The sequence below is a fragment of the Crotalus tigris genome, unplaced genomic scaffold (genome assembly GCF_016545835.1).
Source record: "Crotalus tigris isolate CLP2741 ecotype Arizona unplaced genomic scaffold, ASM1654583v1 scf7180000024398.1132909, whole genome shotgun sequence".
Taxonomy (NCBI): domain Eukaryota; kingdom Metazoa; phylum Chordata; class Lepidosauria; order Squamata; family Viperidae; genus Crotalus; species Crotalus tigris.
The window spans coordinates 27,540-49,643 of NW_024100566.1; the positions used below are offsets into that span (position 1 = coordinate 27,540).

Sequence of the window (22,104 nt, forward strand, 5' to 3'; positions counted from 1 at the left end):
AGTCACTCTCTCAGACGCTTAGGAAGGAGATGGTAGCAAACCACTTCCCAAAAAGACCTTGCCAAGAAACTGCAGGGACTAGTCCAGGCGGTCACCAAGTCAAGGAGTGAAGACTGACTTGAAGGCATCAAGCAGGCAACAAGGAGAGCAAGAAGCCCATCACATGCTAAGGGAGATGACACCTGACATTTGGTTCATCTGGGCATAATACTGAAAGATCCAGGCCTTAGACAATAATATAATTTAGAGACCCAAGACATGAAGTAGGACAAATACAACCATTTGTACATTTAGGAGGAACAGCCAGGAAGTTACCACCACCACCACCACTTTCCATCTTCCACCATCCATTTAACTTTATAGCCAACCCTGAAACAAAGCACCAATGACCTTCTTCAGTTCAATTTGTGGGATATACTAACTATATATTTTAAAATACAGAGTATGAACAACATAGGTCAGGAGGAGACAGTGTTTGCAGACATATTTATAATGTAGTTGTTAAGAGAACAAGATTGTTCAAAGTATGTTTTTTTACAAAAAGGCCATAATAATAAAATCCATAGGAATTATTAAAAAAATACAATGATAGCATATTATGAATACTAGTTGTAGCGATCAAAGAGAATAATGTCTGGGGGAGTTTTTTTCCTACCTGAAGATTTATCTCTTCTGTGGCTGGAGTTGGGGTGAAATAATTGAGTTGATTAGTTGACATAAAATAACCAAGAAAAGTTAAAATTTAATGTATTAATTATTTTGTAGATCAGCATTTACATCTTTCCCAATTGGGTATCTCCAAATGAAACAGGCTATAGATCCCAATATCATCAATCTAGTACAGGGGTTCTCAACCTTGGCAACTTTAAGACTTGTGGACTTCAACTCCCAGAATTCCTCAGCCAGCAAAGCAAAGCTGGCTGAGGAATTCTGGGAGTTGGTCCACAAGTCTTAAAGTTGCCAAGGTTGAGAACCCCTGATCTAGTACAATATTACCTTTGGGCTGATTTAGTCAACTATAATATCATATTTAATGAAGACATCCCCAAATTCTGTTTTGTTTTGTTTTGTCTTGTTTATTTATTAGATTTTCACCCTGTCTTCATTTACTTCAATGGACTGAATTACACTGAGAACTCAATTAATTAATTCCTTCCAGTGTTGGTACTTTGGACTGAGTGCATGTAGAATTCCTTTATGCTTCCTGCACTTTCTTTTCCTCTTTGTAGTCATGGGATCACTCAATTCATTTTTGGCTTTCTATCTTGCTGGTCTGTAAAAAGTGGCTAACAGAATGAGAATAACATTTCCAACTAGATAGCAACCATTTTTAGGGAAGGAATATAATAAACTAAATCGTTTAACATTTTGGTGGAAATCAGTTCTGATTAATTTCCTGTTCTGGGCTTTAACTGATGGCTTGGTTCCCTAACATGATTGGGAACGGGATGGGAAAGAAGGAATTCTGATCATCTGCTAGGATATAAATCAGTACATCTAGGAAATGTATATGGAAATAAATGCTCTTTTGATTCCCATTTCTTCTTCCTTTCTTGTTTTCTGCAGAGCCAGCTGTCCCAGGCCCTGAATGGACTTTCAGACAGAGCCAAAGAAGCCAAAGACTTTTTGGTACAGCTACGCAACATGGTTCAACAAATCCAGGTATTGTGTTGACTCTAATAGTCATGAACAGAAGTAGAATGTGAGCAGTGTCACTGTGTGGCATTCAATTCCCTGAGCTTAAAATACACACAAACAGCATAGCAAACCACAGCTGACAACAGATTGCCAGTCCTCCTCCTTTTTAGCAGTAACCCAATCAAATTTGTGATGACCAATTCTTTAACAAAACACCAAAGAATGGATGACTCATTGCATTTAGAGTGAAAAGGGGCTGATCTCACCCACCTCTCTGTCTCCTTGATGAGTAAATTGCACAAATAAGAACAGTTTTATTTCCCATGCAACCATGGTGCAGAGTCTAAACAGATGGAGAAGTGGAAAGTCTCTTGCAGTAGTAACTTTGTTCTAAATCCAGAATATAGAGGCTAAAGCTGATTCTTGGTTAAATCTCTATTTTGGGTGATACACTAGACTGTGCATAAAATAAGCTAATAACAGCCAGGCTGTAATTACAGTTTGTGATTAAGGCATTCTGTTGTAATCATCTTGACCCCGGTCTAAATTTGGATTATAGGATAAGGCAAAATACAATATGGCATAATATGGGATGCAAACATGAGCAGTTTTGACTAACTATCAGCCAGTAATAAAGATCAAGCTCTTTTGTATTAAATTGTGCATTCCATAATATTAGTAATAATGAAGATAAGGATGATGGGGATGTTACTATTTACAAATCATCATTTTATTGATTGTGTGTGTGTTTGTATCTGGATGTGTTTTCCCCTAAGAACAGCCAACCTCAATAACTTTAGGATGTGTGAACTTCAACTCCCAAAATACCCAACCAGCATTGCAGGCTGACGTATTCTCAGAGTTAGCAATAGCAATAACACTTAGACCAGTGGTTCTCAACCTTTCTAATACCACGACCCCATAATACAGTTCCCCATGTTGTGGTGACCCCCAACCACTTATACATCACCAGGTACCAGGGGCGTGGCCAAAGAAAAGGGGAAAAAAATGGCGGACAGCCTTGTTTGGTGACCCCCGTGAAATGGTCGTTCGACCCCAAATGGGGTCCCGACCCACAGGTTGAGAACCACTGACTTAGACTTATATACCTCTTCACAGTGCTTTAAAGTCCTCTCTAAACGGTTTAGTGGGTCCTCATTTTACCAATCTTGGAAGGATGGAAGGCTAAGTCAACCTTGAGCTGGTCAGAATTGAACTCCTGGCAGTTGGCAGAATTAGCCTGCAATACTGCATTCTAACCACTGTGCCACTAGGGCTCAATGTTGAAGTTCACACAGCTTAAGGCAGCTAGACATTTCAAGGAACATATTTGTCAGACTCTGAAGTTAATTTTCGCTCCTTGGAATAATACTCTACTGCAGTGTTACTCAACTTCTGCAGTTTTAAGGTATGTGGACTTCAATTCCCAGAATTCCCCAGCCAGCATGCCCAGGTTGAGAAAGATTGCTCTGTTGGAATAGCTGACTACCATCTATAAAATAGAGTCATATTTAATACACTGAAGTCACCTATATAAGCTCAGTATACTTTATTCTCACCCTCCAAAAGTACTTCCATGTCTCTACAATCTGATAATCGTACTGTACCTGCATTTGGCAGCTGATTTTTTTTTCTTCTAGCTGACCTGCACTGTATCAGAAATCACACTAAAAGTGATAATTTCCATTTGCTACACACAGAGGATGAATGGACCATTTCCTTTTGGGTCCTGCACTGTTGCAACATTATATCCCTCCCTGTGCCCTACTCCTTTAGCATCCCTTCTTAGTGCTTATTGGAAAATTATTCTAAACATAGTCTCTCTCCCACCTTCCACCCACTCTGGCTGTCATAGCAGCAAATTACCAGGATTAAGGTATTGGAAAACCTGTCTAGCCACAAGAAAATGCCAATGTGCTGTCATTTTACCGTGATAATTTGCAAGAGGTAGCAGAAGAATGTTATCTTTGATGCTGGAAAGTTTCTTCTTATAACAATTGATTAGGTTTATTTATTCATGTATTGCAAATCACTTTCCAAATGCTCATAACAGCCTTGTTTCTACAACATGCTTAATCAAATCACCTACAAACTCAACCAAATGTTCTTAGTAGTAATTCTGTTAGTAGTAATTCTTCCTAACAGGATCAAATACCATCACCTGGGAAGTACAAAATTCTAGGAAATGAATTCATTTAAGTGTGTTGTGGGAAAGGGGTTAATGTAACTCACGGGTCTTCAAACTTGGCCCTTTTATGACTTGTGGACTTCAACTCCCAGAATTCCTCAGCCAGCCACAAGAAATAAAAGGGCCAAGTTTGAAGACCCCTGGTGTAACTGAAAATGGGATATTGGGAACTGACTCTTTGGAGAACTTTTTCACACTGTATTGTACTGTTGATCAGTTAGTGGTGAACACCAATTGGTTCTTAGTGTTCTCTGTATTAATCTCAACATTTCAAGCTCAGCCTAAGTGATAGTTGCAACAGTTCAGCTTCAATCCACTTTGTGGGAAATTGGGGAGGGGGGAATGGTGTCATGTGGAAGTCCCTTAAACTCCGGCTGGTCTACAGCTAGCCCTTGATTTACTATATGACTACAATTGTGACCAGAATTTCTGTTGCTAACCAAGGCAAGAGAGTCACACCCAATTTTACTATCTTTTTTGCCACAGTTATTAAGTGAATCACTGTAGTTATTAAATGGATCATGCAGTCATTAAGCAAATCCACCTTCTCCCATTGACTTTGCTTGTCAGAAGGAAACTGCAACCATTGTAAATTCATCTTGGTATTACAGGACGATAGGGCTGCTGCAACAGTGCTAGGTGTGAGGATCAGTTGTAAGTCACTTTTCTCAGTGCATTGTAATTTCAAATGGCCACTGAATGAATGGCTGTAACTTGAAAACTACTTGTATGTTTTCCCAAGGGCATGTCTACGGAGATTCTCAGTCATCCAGGTCATGGTTGCCCCAAAGGTACTTTTCCAAAAGACAACTGGACTGTCTTGGTTTTTCCCTTTAAAACTTTTCACTTCTCATCCAGGAAGCTTCAGAGTCAGAACTGAAGAGGCTTCTTGGATGAGAAGTGAAATGTTTTCAAGGAAAAAAACAAACAAACAAGGAAGTTCAGTTGCTTTTGGAAAAGCACCTTTGGGATTCCCAGGCATATCCATAGAATGATGTCCAAATGGTAAGTACAAGTGGATAATTGATGTCTCACCCCTTTTTAGATCTATGAGATGTATCTAACACATATTAAAAGGGGAGGGGGTTCAATTGCCTGGTAGTGCCCATAATTTTGAGATTATTGGTACATCCCCCTCCCCGTGACACCTTCTACCCCAGTGATGGCGAACCTTTTAGAGATCAAGTGCCCAAACTGCAACCCAAAACCCACTTATTTATCGCCGGGTGCCAGGTGGGCGTGGCCCACTGGGTGGGCGTGGCTGTGGTCATGGCAGACTGGTTGGGTGTGGCCAAGGTGGGCGTGGTCACCTCAGTGTTGCTCGTGGGGAGGGATGCCTGTGGGGGCTGGGCAGGGTTGGGGGAGATCCAGGGGGTCTCTGGCAAGTGGGGCAGTGGGCAAGAGGCTCGTCCTGCGGGGTGAGGTGAGGCAAGGCGAGATAGGGTGGGGATTCCATTGTCACAGGGCAAGGCGAGGCAGTGGCTGGGGCAGCTGCTGCCTGACACCATCGGCCCCCACACATAGAGGCCAGCGAGCGCATGAGGGCCCCTCGACCAGCGCACTCTGGGGCTCCACAGTCCGCTGCCAGCATTTCAAAGAAGCCGCCTCTGAGCTGGATGGCGGATGACAGCTGAGAAGGCGATGCAGTGTGTCATGCCTGGGAAAAGGAGAGCATGCGAGGCCAGGAGGGATGGGAGGGGGGAAGGGAAACCAGCCAAACTGGGATGCATCCGAGCACGTGGGACCTCGGCGAGTTAGCAGGCAGCTGGTTGAAGAGGGACAGTTGTCATCTCCGGGGCATGGTGCGTGTGCCCACAGAGAGGGCTCTGAGTGCCACCTCTGGCATGGGTGCCATAGGTTCGCCACCACTATTCTACCCTCTCCTTCCCATTCCCTACTTCTTCAGGGAATTCTACTTTTGGACCTAAAGCCAGGATAATTACTTGCAATCTTCTCCAACCTGATATTTTCCAAAGTATTGGACTGTCACTGCCATTACCTGATGCTGGTTGGGAATAACAGGGCTAGCAGTTGGCAACATTGGAGAGTGCCAGAGTGGGGGGAAATTGCTCTGTTAGAACAAAAGGCTCAGGGAGAGAGGAATGCTGGGAAGGAGGAGCAAAGGGAGACTCTTTGAAAGATCCAGCACAGTATAATTTCCTCATTGCCTCTCTGCCACCCCAACCCAATAACCCCAAAGAAATAAGCTTGTTGCAATAATGCTTTGCATTCTTTCAGGTGGAATCAGACCTTTAGTCAGAATCAATTTAAATTTCGGTGGCACAGGTAATTTGTCTTGGCTCTTTTGGGATACTGCCTCGTCCTCCCACCATCATTTTGAGTGAGCAGGAGTCTAATCCATCAAGTCACTTCAACTCTGTGGCCAAATCATTCCCTCTTTCCTTGTGGCTGCCTCCCCCATGAGCACACTGCTTTTTTATTCAGTTCAGTGGAGGCACATTCCTCCATGAGCTGCTTCTCCTGTCCTTCACTTTGTTCATGCATCATGGGACTCATCCATTCTGAGACTTGTGATTTTCCCTTAAGAGAGTGATCATTGCTAGATAGAGACATAAAAGCTTCAGTCAGGGCTTTCAATTTCCAGGAATGTCTCAGGTTTTAGGAGAATTTCTGTGTGAGCCAAATTAGAATAATAGGGCTACTCCTGGCTTGGAAGAACCAAATTCTGCCCAAATCAGAACTTTATCCTATGAACTTTCAGTCTGAGAATATGAATATGCATTTGGACTCGGGAGACCAACATTCTGAACTTTCCTTCTGCAAATGTTCTCAGAGACTCTTTGGGCAACTTGGAACCTCACATCTGATTCTACAAGGTTCTTTGGGAAATATTATTTTTAAAATAAATATTATAAAGTGAAAAAAAAACCCACTCTCTGTTTGGAATAGCAGCTTTTAAAACACTGTAAGATGGAAATGATAAACATGTACAGGTAGCCCTTGACCTATAGCAGTTTGTTTCGTGACCATTCAAAGTTAGAACTGCACTGAAAAAAGGGACTTATGATCATTTTTCACACTTATGACCGTTGCAGCATCCCCGTACTCACGTGATCAAAATTCAGACTCTTGGCAATTGACTCATTTTTATGATGGTTGCACTGTCCTGGGGTCATGTGATCACCTTTTGCGATCTTCTGACTAGCAAAATCGATGGGGAAGCCAGAGTCATTTAACAACCGTGTCACTAATGTAACAACTGCAGTGATTCACTTAACAACTGTTAAAAGGTTGTAAAATGGGGCAAAATTCACTTAACAAATGTCTCACTTAGGAACAGAAATTTTGGACTCAATTGTGGTCACAAGTTGAGGACTACCTGTATATGTGATTCAATATCTGTTTCTCAGTCTTCCCTATCTTGCCTCATGCTTCAAACAAGCTTTAAATATCTCTAAAATCTTATGTGAATCTTTATTTATATTATTTTACTCGAAAATGATTTTTATCTGGAAGTTACTTTCCCAAGTAAAAAAATATGGAGGTGTTCTGTTGACTGTACATACGTTGACCAACTAGTGTCTGCAAAGATAATGGAAACTGTCTTTGTGATTAGGATGTGTCTTTGGCAGCCACTGGTTGGTTCCATTTGCATGATATATTTAAATATATCATTTAAAAGCTGGTGTGTGAATTGAAAAACACAGTTATTTCTGAGCCAAGGAGTGGGTTTCATCCTCTCCCAAATCACCAGGGTAAATTATAAGGTTATCTATAATCCAGCCAAGGCCCGTTGTTTAATTCCATTATTGAGGAATCAATAGTTCCATAACTCCATTATCCAACGTCTTCCATGTATTTTTGAAGATAGGCAAGCAGAGAGAAAGAGATAAGAGCATAATTTGCTGTAAGCATTTCTTTTTCCTTCCACCAACTCCCTTCACCACTAGCCCCCAAAACATCTATAGGAATGAAGCAAAGACAGAAAAGAGATGAGACTGAGTCCAAATATCATCAGCCCATGCTGATTGCATATACGTGTGTATACAACACACGCATGCATGTACAAAGGAAATGATAATGGTTCCATCAAAACAAAGACGACTGTATTATGATCAGAGCAGCCATCTCACTCCAGCACTGTCTAGCACCAATTAATTACCTGTAGATAGAGCTAGGCTGAGCTTGCTGTGTAGTGCAAGAAAAGCCCCTGTATTTACACAATACACTGAATCATCATTAATTCAACCTATTGTCTGGTTTCATGCAACACATTGAACCAGAAACCATCTAACTTAGCCATAGTATATGAACCCAGCCAGAATGGCTCCTAGAAGCAGTCTAAAAAGAACAAAGAGCCCAGAGTATTTTTTTTTTAAAAAAAAACAAAACAAAAAACCGATGCTGCTGAAAATCTCAACAAGTTGTTGCAGGAAAGTGTGACCTCAGTCTCTTGTGATGGCAAATCCAACATGTCAGCTGCTTTTAGTCCTTCCCGTTGCTTTGACTGATGAGTATTTTATTTTGACTGCAGGAGAACAGCGTGGAGTTTGAAGCGTGCCTGGTTGCCCAGTGTGATGCGCTTATTGATGCTCTCAACAGAAGGAAAGCCCAGCTGTTGTCACGGGTCAACAAAGAACATGAGCACAAACTGAAGGTTAGTCTGGGGTAGTGAAATTTAAGTGATGAACTGTTCTTGGTGGACAATGCCTGTGTCCATGTAAGGTGCCAGGTATGTTAAGCCAGGCACCTTGAGACACTGTTGCAGTGTAAGGGTGAATAAATCTCAGCTAGTCCTACTGAAAATGGCCAAGATATGCTGCTAAAGCTACTGGCTCAGTAGGAAACTTGACCCAAAAAAAGGCCTTTGTTCTAACCTCTTTTCAAATAGGAATGATTGCTTCATTTCCTGTTCCTTGCATAAATATTTCCTTCCCTGCAGACATTTTATCCTCATGAAGAAAAATCTATCTACTGATTGCTAAGAGTCTACACTGACTTGAAGGCACATAATCAATCAGTCCATCAATCATTCAGACAGCATTTTGGGACTCATACATCATGCTAAGCCATGCTATATTTATTGGTAAAACTCAATTAGATGGTTTGCACAATACACTAAATCAAAACCAAATAAATATATATGATGTCTTAGAGTAGCCACAAAATTCAGAGAACACATTAAAGTACAAACTAGTCAATCACAGCTTATGTGATGAATTTATGGTTATCTTCCACAGCCAGAAAATTGTGTTATTGAGCAAATATTGGTTCAATAATTATTAGTAAACATTGTATGCATCTACTATAGATGAGTGTTAGGTGTGCCAATAGGAATCTTTGGCATTAGGCTAAGAATATTGCAAAGTAGTTATATATGAGAGGAGATACAGAATGTATGGGTGAATTGCAAATACAAATTTGCTTTTAGGGAAACTCAAACCAACCTCCCCACTAATCTCTAGGGCTGCATATGTTTCAAAATGATTGGAACAACTTCAAATCCATTTTAAAAAAGCCTGCCTTTTCTCACACTTCTGCATCAGGAATCTATTTAATGTTGCTACATTTTTAAAAAAAGAAATGCACCTTTTTTCAAGTTTTGTTTAATGAATAGCAGAAAGATGCTACGTTCATCTTGTGCGGTCCAAAAGCTTCTTCCAAATCCTCTCTGAAGCGTGCAAAGCTATATTGATTTTCCCTTACTCCTTGGTTTAATGCTTTAGTTAGAGTGCCTCGATCCAGCTTCATCCTGCCTCCCAAGTACCTCTGAATCCACCAGGAAAGAAGCGAGGATCCTTATAGCTATGCAGCACTCAGACTAATGTGGGAGCTGAAATGAATTAGTAGGGGGCGCATGAGTCCGTGAGAGGGAGGGCCTGAATATTTGCCATGGCAGCTGTTGCCATAGAGACTTCCTAGGATGGAGGGATGGAGGGAGGGATGACACTGTAGCTGCTAAGGACCAGCAACAGATAAACCCAGAGGAGTAAACCTGAAAGGGGAAGACAACCAGTTGGCCACAATGTATATTTGCTGTGAAAACATTATGACTCTCTTTGAGAGTGGCTGCCTAAGAGAACTGATAGAAAGAGAATTGCTTGTGGAGAAACAAGGATTTGTAAGATGTTTAATGGCAGATTGGAAGACAAGTAGGCAACCTTAGAATGCATTGAGTCAGCGGTATTATAGTCCCCCCCCCCAGCATTTAAAAAAGCACTGAGGCCTTTTTCAGCCAGTTGACCCAGATGGCTTTTGTTCAACAGGAAAAAAAAATCAACCAAGAGATTTCTGGGTGTCCTTTCTTTGCATGCAGAGACATTTCAGTTACAGTATTTAGGATTCCTTAAATGTACGTCCCTTGTTCCATCACTGGTTTTTATAGAGCAGTGTCAGAATTACAGAATAACATAGTTGGAAGGATCTTGGAGGTCTTCTAGTCCAACCCCCTGCTCAAGCAGGACACCCTATAATATCATTTCAGACAAATGACTGTCCAGTTTCTTCTTAAAAGCCTCCAGTGATGGAGCACCCACAACTTCTTAAGACAAACTGTTCCACTGGCCCATGTTGCCCATGTTTATGTTCAAAAGGAAGAACATGAGTCACCTATATTCTTCCTTTTAAGCAGTATATAGGGGAAGAGTTAAGGTTAGATTTCTCTGGATTCATGGAGAGTTCCCACAACATGCAGGACTATTAGTTTTGGTTTAGTGTGGGAATCCAGCCAGTGTTTTTGTAATCTTAACTTATGTTTAACATGTTGTACAAACTGAACCAATTGTGGTTTATTCAATAATCAGTGATAACAATATTCTGTGAGACAGCTTCTGCCTTCTCACAACATTTTTGCTGCCTTTAATGGCTCTTCTGCTATGACATCTGAACCACTTATTAGCCGACCACAATATTAGTTCAGTGTGTTTGGTAAACACAGTCTATGTGGTTAATTTGTGGTTCAGTCTTTTGTGTGAATTTAGAAAATTAAAATAAACATAAGTTTAATTAATTATTGGAAAGTGTCTTGTATGAACATTGCCAGTGCATAAATTATGATATTCTTTGGTTTAGTAGGTCTTACTCAAATCAGGGAAACAGATGGGGTGGAATATTTCCCTGAGTCTACTATAACAGGAGAGTGGGAGAAAGAAACAGTTAATTCTGCAAAGCTGATAATGAGCTTTGTGGTTTCTTAAATGCCTTGGACATAAATGTTGAAGGAAAAACCATTAATTAACTCAACAATCACACACTGTCAAGAAATATCAAGTCCCTCCCTTTGGTTCTTTATCCCATTTGTTTGTTGTTTATTAGCTATAAAATTATTGAGGATTCAGATATTTTACTGTTGGAAAGAATTCAGTTGTGTAAATAAAACATTCAACCCTATGGATCAATCTCCCTCCATATAACATCTTGCAGAAACATTCATCAGCATGGATGAAGGTGCTGCAGCCCAACTCATCTGAAGGGGTCCCAGTTAGAGAAGACAAGATTGACATACATATTTTAGCCTTTTGAGAACCCATCTTGATCATTTCCAACTTGCAAAAATGAAGACTTATTTTGGCAATTAAATCTTTTCAAATGATTGTCAAAACTTAGGAGGTCAGTGATGTTCCCAGTAACATTACTAAAGGCAAGACAACTTCAATACCACCTCAACATGATCAAGGTTTTTCTTTCCAAACTTTTTTGGGAACCGTTATTGGTTCTGAGCCTCTAAACAACATTCTTTACATTTCTGCTTCTTTTGCATGCAGATAGATCTTACCATTTTTTTCTTTTTACCGCCCTTTAATCCCTTTATTTGGGGTGGAGTCAGGACGACTGAATGGAGATGAATGTTTACTGGCAGGATGCCCTTCCTGATGCCTATATGGAGTTCACACAGCAGATATTTTCTCTTTGTCCCCTGATAGAGAAATATCTGCTGCTGCCTCAGATTGAACTCTCAACCTTCCAAGTGGGAGGCAAACGTCTTCACCTCTAGGCCACCACATCATATCATTTATATATTGCCTTAATTTTCTTGGTCTGGCACCAATATTTGACTTGATGATCAGGTGTAGCTAGCCTTTCAGATAGAAAGAAAATGACTCTGGAGAGAAATTACAGAGGAGGACAGGACAAACTCCAATTATTTATCAACTCATTTTTCTTGCTCGCATACAGAGCTGTTTTTGGTCCTTCTGAAGGGAACTGGGTTTATGCCACAGTTTCCTCCTTCCACTTGTCAGGCAGAATCTTGTTCAGTGAAATTAGCTAGAAGGAAATTCAGTCATTAATCATCTCCCTTGCAGCTCCATGCCCAAGACAGACATTTTGAAGATCACCTTAGGTCCACTTGCTTGTTAAGTGCTGAGATGAATTGCCAGGGAGTGGAGAGAAATGAAATAAAGGGTAGGGGGGGAGGCATTTAAAACTTTTAGCAGTCTGAGTTTGGTAGCTATGCAGAAGGACATTTGTCTGTGTCATTGATGTCTGTATTCTCCCAAAATGGCAAATTATGTTTTTCTTATTGAATAAAGCACAATTGGATGAGTTTAAGGCTATCATACAATACATTTTACAAATCATGATGCCTGGCAAACCATCCAAAGGTCAACTTGCTATGCATAGCCTGGCCCAATACAGTGATAAAATGCCCCCCCCAAAAGACTGCACCATTATTAGGGGAGTTTACTAGGCAGTAGATGGGCAGTTGTGTTTCTTTTTCAGAAATTCAGCAGAGTGTCGCTCTGAGCCAAGGCTATGATTGCCTGGCGCCTTATTTTCTCCCAGAATGCTTCTGTGCTTTGATTTAGGAAAATCATTCCGGGAAAATGAAGATGGATGATGGCCACAGCTTTGGCATCTGCTTTGCTTCATAGTATACTGCTCGCATCAATAAACATTGTTAAAAAGGATGATGGGAGATTTTTTTTTAAAAAAACTAGGTTTTCCATCTTTGGCATTTCTCCAATGAATGCTAAGTGCCTGTTAATAATGGAAGAATTCCCTAATGCTGGCTCATCTGGCCCAGCTAGACTAATAACAAATGACTTTGAAAATTTGTTCAGCCATCATGCTAAGGCAGGGGTTGCTTAACCATGCTCTGTTGCCTGGGTGTCTTCACACAATACACTGAATTTGGGGTTTCTATCATCATCAGATACTACTTAAAAAAGCATACAGATATAGCTGTAATTTGTTAAATATTTCCCTGAGGCAATGTATAACAGATGGTGATTCCTCCGATGGTATTCTGAAAATGTGAACCCTGAGTAAACAAGGGAATAATGATGACATTATCTGAGGAGAACAAGGAAGCTCAGCTTAAAGAACATAAGGAGATAATAGATTATTTCTTATCCTAAAACATAGATATGATGTCACACTCCAGATCAGGGCTTTTCAACCAGTGGTACGGGTACCACCTGTGGTACATTGGCACCTGGCAGGTGGTACGCAACCATCTTAGAAAAGTGGTAGAGGGGGAGGGGAATGAGCTGAACGGGTGGCAGCACTGCACAAGTCTGAGCGAGAGATGGCTGGAGCTGCAGGGCTGTCAGAGCTCAGCAGAAGCGCCAGGATCAGTGCCGCTTTCCAGCTGATTGGTGCTTCTTCAGGGCTGTCAAGGCTCAGTGGAAGCGCCAGGATCAGCGCCGGGCTCCAGTTGGAGCTTGGTGCTGATCCTGGTGCTTCTGCTGAGCCCTGAAGAAGTACCAAACAGCTGGAATGTTGCAGCATCTCCAGGGTTTTGTGATTTACATTCAGATGTTTGGCAACTGATTCATATTTATGACAGTCACAGTGTCCCAGGGTCATGTGAAGTAACCAAAACCTGCTGCAACCACCCAGCAGATGGGGGGAATAAAAACCAAACACCCCCCACCCCACCTTTGCTGCCAATCCTCCACAGAAATGCTACAACAATGAAAACTTCAGACAGGAGGAAGAGCGCCACCGGGTGGGCAGGCAGGTGCTCTATGCTTTGGTTGTGGCTTGGGGGGCACTTTTTTCAGTGCCATTGTAACTTCGAACAGTCACTAAGCGAAATGTTGTAAGTCAAGGACTACCTGTACTTTATCACTTTTTTCTTTTTTTTTATTTTTGGTCATCAAGTTTTTGACACCTTGCTAGGCGACTGGTGGTACTTGGATATTGCCATATCCTAAAAGTGGTACAGTGGGTGAAAAGGTTGAAAAGCCCTGTTCCAGATCACCTTTTCTTTCAAGAACAACATTCTAAGAAGTGCGATGGTAAAAAAGGACATTTCTTCCATGTGTATTTCTAAGAGATCAGAGTAAAAGAAAAATGCAGTGAAAACCCTGTATTTTGTATTTTGCTTGGGCAACCAGTGTGGAAATCAGGATCAAATCCTGATCAGGACAGGACTTATCCAATGACATGCTTTTCGGATCAGATATGAAATAGAGTGGAGACTAAGTCAAAAAAAGTCACTGTATTTTCCATTTTTTTCAATTGAAATACTCAGTGAGAAGCTACCTGTTAGATTTATCACTGATTTTGTAGCTGGAAAATGATTATTTCTTTTTTTTTTACGCATTAAAATGGTTATATACTATTAGAATCGCCAATCAGGAGATTCGATTGGGCTAGCAGCCAAGTGGGTTATGCACATTGTGAGAATGGGGTCAACGAAAAGCTGTAGCTAATCCCGAAAGCCTTAAAAATGTGACTTCCACATGTTCCTGAGCTTCATAATTGAAGATGTCACATGAGTCCCTCTAGTGGTCAATTGTGGAATTAAATTACAATGCAGAATACTATCCCAAATTGTAGCATCGCCAGCCAGTCTTTCTACCTTCCTAAGCAAAGCCAGTATAAGACGTAGCTCCCTTCCCTTTTCTGATTTCAGAGCTAAGAGGAACAGTAATGTGAGCAAACTCCCACTAAGCCACACAGGAAAGGAAAAGGGATTGATGAGGTAGCTGGCTTCCTTTCTTAAGTTGGGTTTGACCAGGACCCTTCGAGAATAAGAGTTGGAAAGGACCTTGGAGGTCTTCTAGTCCAACCCCCCCTTCAACTAAGCCATTGGACCCATTTAATATTTGGAATAGTTCATATGGTTTCCTATTGCCATTATTTATTTAGCTGCTGAACAGCACAACTAGTGTTGGGGAAAGAACTTCTCCTGCATCTTCTCTATCCATTTTCTTTTAATCTGGTGAAAGAATATTTGCTTGGAAACTTCTTAAGAGAGAAGAGAAATTCCAGAGCAGTGTTTCTCAACAACAGCAATAATAATAATAATAATGAGGAGGAGGAGGAGGAAGGGACCTTGGAGGTCATCCAGTCCAACCTCAGACAGGAAACCCTATACTATACCAGGGGTGTCAAACTGCCTGCCAGTGGGCCGGACACGTCATCCAGAAGCCGTGCCCACCCCATTGCCAGCAATGGCAAAACCGTCCTGATACATTGCGCAACGTCACGTGACGTCACAAGTTTGACATGTCTGCCCTATACCATTTCAGACAGCTACTTGTGGATTACAACTCTCAGGAGCTCCAATGGCCCACAGCTTCTCTGACTTCCCACATTTCTATTCAGTACAAAAGGGGGAGGGGCAGTGGTAGGATTCAGCCAGTTAGCACCAGTTCAGCAGAACCAGTAGCTAATTTTTTGTTGCCCAGGTCCAGAATGGACTTCCGGAAGCGGCATCCAGACAGAGAACCAGTTGTTCACATATTTGAATCCCACCACTTGGGGGGGGGTATATTATGAGAGAATTCTTCCCATGGGTTTTTTTTCAAGTGACCCTCCAGGAGAAATTGTGCCTTTGAGAACATTTTCTTTTTCTTGGAAGAAATTTGTAGATACTGTCCACCAAATTTTTCTGCTCATATATTTGATGGAGAATTTAAATAAAGAGAGTGTCCAGCTTCTGCTGCACCCCTCAAGAATGTACCCCAGAAATCATCACAAAAGAATATACCGTGAAGCTGGCCTAAGGTAATATGATGGGGGTCATAACCAGATCAAAACAAGTATGGGACTATTTGAGGATTTTGACCTTGATGCTTTTTCTGAGTGTTGGCACATAATGCTCAAGTGGTTTATGCAATTGTAGCACCTAGAAAAATAACATTTTTCAGAGTGAGCAAAGAATAACACTGCTAGTCCCAAACAACCATGGACATCTTCAGAGCAAGAGAAGGTATGGTTGGAGAGAAATGCAAGCCTAATCTTGAATCATCCGCTGTTTCTTGCACTCTGGAATGTTTGGAGAAAACCACTCTCGGATTATAATACTGAAGGTGGAAGAACTTGAGCAGATTCAGGGTCAAATTTCAAAACCTCTCTTTTTCTTTCCAACCATGAATGCTGTATATTGCCAGAGCCTGAAAATGCTCATTTAAATCCTGCTCCAAGTTTCCATTGTACATAATGCACCAGAAGCTTTTGATGCCGTTGTTGATACATTTGCCTTTCAAGAGCAAAGATGCACAACAGATATTCAGCCTCTGAAGACAGAACTTTGGCAATAAAGAGACAGCTCAGAAAGTTTGGAAAACAAGATTCTGATAGTCTCAGGGGTGGCATAGCCTCTCTCCTTTGCTCCAATGCAAATGTCCTTGAATGTCCTTGCCTATGAGGAAATATAACTGATACCAGTTCTATTAGTGGTGCCCAGTGGAATAGAGGCAGGGCTGGAGCTGCTGACTAGGCCTCTGGAGGATCTCAACTTTGGAAATTTGTTTTGACAGTGCTAAAACTAGAAATTGTGGTTGAAGAAATGTCAGGGCCCTTTCCCGCTCCAAAGAATGATTTGCCAAGTTATGATTTATTTAACCATTTTTGATGAAATTATCATTGGCCAGATTCACCCCATATGTTAAACCAAAGCCATATAAACACTGTTATGGCTTAATAAGAATGCAGCCAATTTAGTTGTTCCTCTGTTTATGAGAGAAGCAATTGTTAAAACAGAATCACTGACAACAGGATGGTTAACCACCATACTCTGAATGCCAGCAGGCTCCTGTCAGATTCCATCAGGATTGCACACTGTTGCCTCCAAGCACAATAGCAAATACTATGGCTTGAGGAAGAGGTTGTGGTTTTGTGTAGGGCTAGAATTAAGCAGATAGCCTGGTGTTTGCCAGAATTAGAATTCCAAGCCCTTAAGGTTTCTTAGACTTTGAGGGACCCAGCAAAATCAGCTCAGGGGCAACGAGGAATAAGTGATCCATTGCATTTCTGGCCAGAACACTCTCCCCAAATTCTCCAGCCATAGCTCTTATCTGCCAAAGCATCTCTACCCAGTCTACGCACTTTTATCATTTCTGTATTTTATTGCAGGTGGTACGTGATCAGATCTCTCACTGCACAGTAAAGCTGCGCCAGACCACAGGGCTGATGGAATACTGTCTGGAGGTCATCAAAGAGAATGACCCCAGTGGATTCTTGCAGGTGACTGCTTGATTTTCTTTTTTCTTTCCAGTTAGGGAAGTATGGATTGGCTCTTCTCATGGTTTCACCCACTGTGAGCTGAGTAACATGTGGTGATGTTTCAAAAGGGCCCATTCCGTGATGTCACAACAATTTTCTAAGGAATAGAATGGAAACTAATCAGTCCATGATTGGAATTGTGCTGTGATCCTCTCATTCAAAATTTGTTGAGGCAAGAATATATGAAAGGAAGGAAGGCTATGTTATTCAGAGTCCTTTGATAAAATAGCTTTAATGCATCTCCCCAAACACTTAGATCCATTTCCCATTGAATCCAGTGGAAGTCATTACAATTCCATCCATATTTGCATCTCCCTGCCTGGATTATTTTTCTGTCTTACAAGAAGTTGGAATCAGGAACATAAATTCTTTAAATAAATACATTGAAAAGAGAAATAACAATGGAGTTGGCTTGAGAAAATAAGCTACTTAGTCTTTTTAGTATTTAAAACGTTCTGTCAAGAATTAGACAGAATTAAAGCTGTGTCCCTTTTTACAGGGGTCATGACAGAAAAGGAGCAGAGCTTCAACTGCATAATTAGTGCCAGCATTTTTATATTTCCTTGTTGGTGGATCACCCTGTTCTTTCCTCCTTGCAGTTTAGGCAAATGAGTAAAATCTCTCTATATAAATACTTTGGGAAGTGTTGCAGATCCATAGACTATCTTTGGATGATTTGATCAGTAATCGAGTTGTCAATTTTTCTGAGCTCCCAGAAATCACGAAAGATGCTGAGAGACTGATATTTCCAATCCCATTCATCAGCTCCCCCAAATCAAATGCACGCTTGCATGATGAGGGTGTGTATCAATCATTGTTTAGGTTTTTTTCCCCGTGTGACTGGTGTTAAGGGCGAAAAACAAAATGTCCACAGAGATGTTAATCTCAGTTTTGGACACAACGGGCAAGGAAAAGGTGGTTGACTGTAGGGAGTCCATTTACACTCCCATTCCCCCCAGCTCCAAAAAATTTATGGTTAAACTAAGATCCTTAGGGTTAATTAGCTATGCCATAGTCCTATTAAATGATTTTGTATATGTGAATGAAGATGTCATTCTACCACGTATACCACATCTACCACGTTATACCACATGTATACATGGTAGCTACTGATTGACTGACTGATTTCAAGCCAAGTCCTCCAGTAACTGTCTTAAAGCAACAGGCTCTTAAAGTTTTATCCCTTTTTTGTGAAATCAATATTTTCCCCAGTGAGTAAACATTATCCCAAAATATGTTGGAATTGTAATGAACTATATCTCCTTAGCAAGCATTGGGTTGTATAAACAGAGGCACAGAATCAAGATCACACGTAATATTAGTACCGCTTTAAAAAACCCTAGTAAGACCACACCTGGAATACTGCAACCAATTTTGGTCACCATACAACAACAAAAAATGTTGAGAATTTGGAAAAAGCTCAGAGAAGAGCAACTAAGATGATCAAAGGCCTGGAGACTAAAACATATGAAAAACAGTTGCAGGATTTGGGTTTGGCTAGTCTAGAGAAAAGAAGAAATAAGGGTGACATGGCAGCAGTATTCCAGTTTTTGAGGGGCTGCTACAAGGGGGAGGGGGTTAAATTATTCTCCAAAGCACCAGAGGGCAGGATAATAACAATGGTTGGAAACTGATCAAAGAGAGAAGCAACCTGGAATTAAGGAGAAATTTCCTAACAGTGAGGACAATTAACCAGTGGAACAGCTTGCCTTCAAACATTGTTGACAGTCACTAGACAGTCACTTGTCTGAAATGGTATAGGTTCTCTTGCTTGAGCAGGGGCCTGGACTAGAAGACCTCCAAGGTCCCTTCCAGCTCTATTCTATTCATATTTATTTATTTATTCCATTAATAGGGGTACCTAACTGAGAACTAATATTCTCATTTAGCCTTAGGTGCAACCAGGAACATACTGAGATTGAAAATGTGTTTTGTATTATCTATAGAGATTTATGATCCTCCCAAGCTGTTCTTCTCCCAGAGAGCTTTGTATAAATCTGACTATGGTGCATATTGATTCTTGGATTTTCCTTCTCAACAGATTTCTGATGCACTGATACGAAGAGTGCATTTGACTGAGGATCAGTGGGGGAAAGGGACACTCTCTCCAAGGATGACCACAGACTTCGACCTCAACCTTGATAGTGCCCCTTTGTTGCAGTCCATCCACCAACTCGACTTCATGCAAATGAAATGTAAATGTATTTATCTGTTTGCTTTCAAAGTTGCAATTGACTTAAAGTACTATCCAAAGCTATCTTAAGAATCCATGTAATTAAATATATATTAAAATACTGAAGGTTCTACAGCTGACAACAGCTCAGATTTAAATAGAGTGAAAGGGAGAATGAATTGTGTCCTACACACCATTCTTGGCCTCATCCCATCTGTCTAATCTGGATTCCAAATCCAATGTTTGCTTATCAGTATCTTTTATTCAGTTCTCAGAAAGAAATTAAGCTGGCCCCAGGCCACCAGGAACACAATGGCGGGTGTATGGCCAATAGATGTGATTTTATAACTATATTTATAAATGATAATTATATATAATTATAATTATATAAATTTTATACATATTATATACATGTAATATTACATAAATATTACATATTTATATCATATGTAATGGGTGAGATGGGTGGGGTTGCATCAGTCGTAATTCCTGGCAATTACACGGGCAAGTCGATGCAGTTTTCTGGGTAGAAGTTTTGGAAATTGTTTACCACTGCCTTTTTCCTAGAGTGAAAGTGACTGACTGAAGTTCATCAAGTTAGCTTCCATCCTTAAGGCAGGATTAGAACTCAGGTCTTCTTACTTCTAATGCAATGGCTTAACCACTAGCCTGGGGTAGGCAACCGTGGCTCTTTTATGACTCGTGTACTTCAACTCCCAGAATTCCTGAGCCAGCATGGCTGGCTCAGGAATTCTGGGAGTTGAAGTACACGAGTCATAAAAGAGCCACGGTTGCCTACCCCTGCACTAGGCCAAACAAATCCTGTAATATATGAATAGGGCTTATGTAACAGATATATCAAGTCCACAACAGCTAGATGTTTCTCCTTCTAGGACGTCTCAGCTGTTGATAGTCAAAATAAAATAACTGAGTCTAGCATTCCACAACTGAGACTTCCTGTTGCAAGGGGCAGAGCTGAGCCTGTGTGGGATTTTGGTTTTTACTCTTGCTTGAGATGATTTAAGCCAAACCTTTAGCTTACGTACCTTATTTCTTTGGAAAGCAATAAGAAATGTCATCATTATTTGGCATTTGCTCTCTTTAATGAATAAAAATACATAAATAATTTGGGGTACTGAATTTTAATGATAGAATTTTTTGAGACTAGAAAAAGGGGGTTGGGAACTTTTTTGACCCACAAGCTAAAAGCTGATTATGTTAAAAACATATCAAGATTTCCCCTTTATGACTGATCTTGGAATAACATAACAATGTTGTGGCAACATCGTTACAAGGAAATAGTCCCAGTCTTGCCTAACCTCAGGTTTCCTCTGGCAGCCTCCCTTCCAAATATTAACCAGGCCTGCCTGGAGTTTTTTTATCCGTTGAGAAATGATTAAGAATGATTGTGAAAGCTTGGAGTTTGCAGGCTTTAACAGGATGTGCTTGCTACTATATGTCTTATACTGTTGGACAGCTTTAGTTTAAACCAGGCTTTTCAACCAGTGGTACAGGTACCACTTGTGGTACATTGGCACTTAGCAGGTGGTACGCAACCATCCTAGAAAAGTGGTAGTGGGGGAGGGGAATGAGCTGAACCAGTGGCAGCACCGCACAAGTCTGAACGAGAGATGGCTGGAGCTGCAGGGCTGTCAGGGCTCAGTGGAAGCGCCAGGATTAGCGCCAGGCTCCAGCTGGAGCTCGCTGCTGATCCTGGTGCTTCTGCTGAGCCCTGAAGAAGTACCAATCAGCTGGAAAGAAGCACTGATCCTGGCACTTCTGCTGAGCCCAGAAGAGGCTCTGATCAGCTGGAATGTTGCAGCATCTCCAGGGTCTTGTGATTTACATTCAGATGCTTGGTAACTGATTCATATTTATGACGGTCACAGTGTCCCAGGGTCATGTGAAGTGACCAAAACCTGCTGCAACCACCCAGCAGACAGGGGGAATAAAAACCAAACACCACCACCCCACCCCCGCTGCCAATCCTCAACAGAAATGCTCACAACAATGAAAACCTTGGATAGAAGGAAGAGCACAGCTGGGCGGGCAGGCAGGTGTCTTGCTGGGCTGTGGCTTGGAGGGCACTTTTTTCAGTGCCATTGTAACTTCAAACAGTCACTAAGCAAACTGTTGTAAGTCGAGGACTACCTGTACTTTATCACTTTTTTCCTTTTGGGGGGGGTCATCAAGTTTTGACACCTTGCTAGGCAACTGGTGGTACTCGGATGTTGCCATATCCTAAAAGTGGTACAATGGGTGAAAAGGTTGAAAAGCCCTGGTGTAAACAACAGCTCAGAAATCTAGGAAGTGTCACGTTCATTAAAAACTATTTCATCTTTTTTTTTTTTTTTTATTGAAAATTTTTACATTTTACAAAAACAAATCCCCTTCCCATACCCCCCCCCTACCTCACCCCCCCCCCCTTCCCAACCTCCCAAACCCTCCCCTGGACTTCCCAGAGCTGAGTACAGGCTTAATTAAAAAAAAAAAAAACTTAAAACACTTTTAAAACCTAAACAAATTTAAATACAATCATCATTCTATATAAGCTCCCTCCAAAAACACAAATTTAAACATTACTTTCTTTGAATATCTATATCTATAATATAAAATCTAATTTCTCCCTCTTTCTTTATCCTAAAACGAAAAAATAAACATACAAATCTTTGTTATACCATTA

At 41.0% G+C, this 22,104-nt stretch overlaps 1 protein-coding gene across 10 annotated transcripts in view; it reads left to right on the top strand.

Moving 5' to 3' along the window:
* The window catches only part of LOC120301829 (E3 ubiquitin-protein ligase TRIM9), a 68,985-nt gene that overhangs the window by 26,076 nt on the left and 20,805 nt on the right, over nucleotides 1-22,104 (top strand). For all 10 annotated transcript variants that reach the window (XR_005555041.1, XM_039329497.1, XM_039329498.1 and 7 more), the window contains exons 2-5: nucleotides 1,567-1,662; nucleotides 8,322-8,444; nucleotides 17,099-17,209; nucleotides 19,290-19,443. Coding sequence is in view for 9 of the 10 variants with exons in the window: in XM_039329497.1 (XP_039185431.1) it covers nucleotides 1,567-1,662; nucleotides 8,322-8,444; nucleotides 17,099-17,209; nucleotides 19,290-19,443 (484 nt within the window). In the remaining variant the exon portion in view is untranslated. The remainder of the gene's footprint in view (nucleotides 1-1,566; nucleotides 1,663-8,321; nucleotides 8,445-17,098; nucleotides 17,210-19,289; nucleotides 19,444-22,104) is intronic.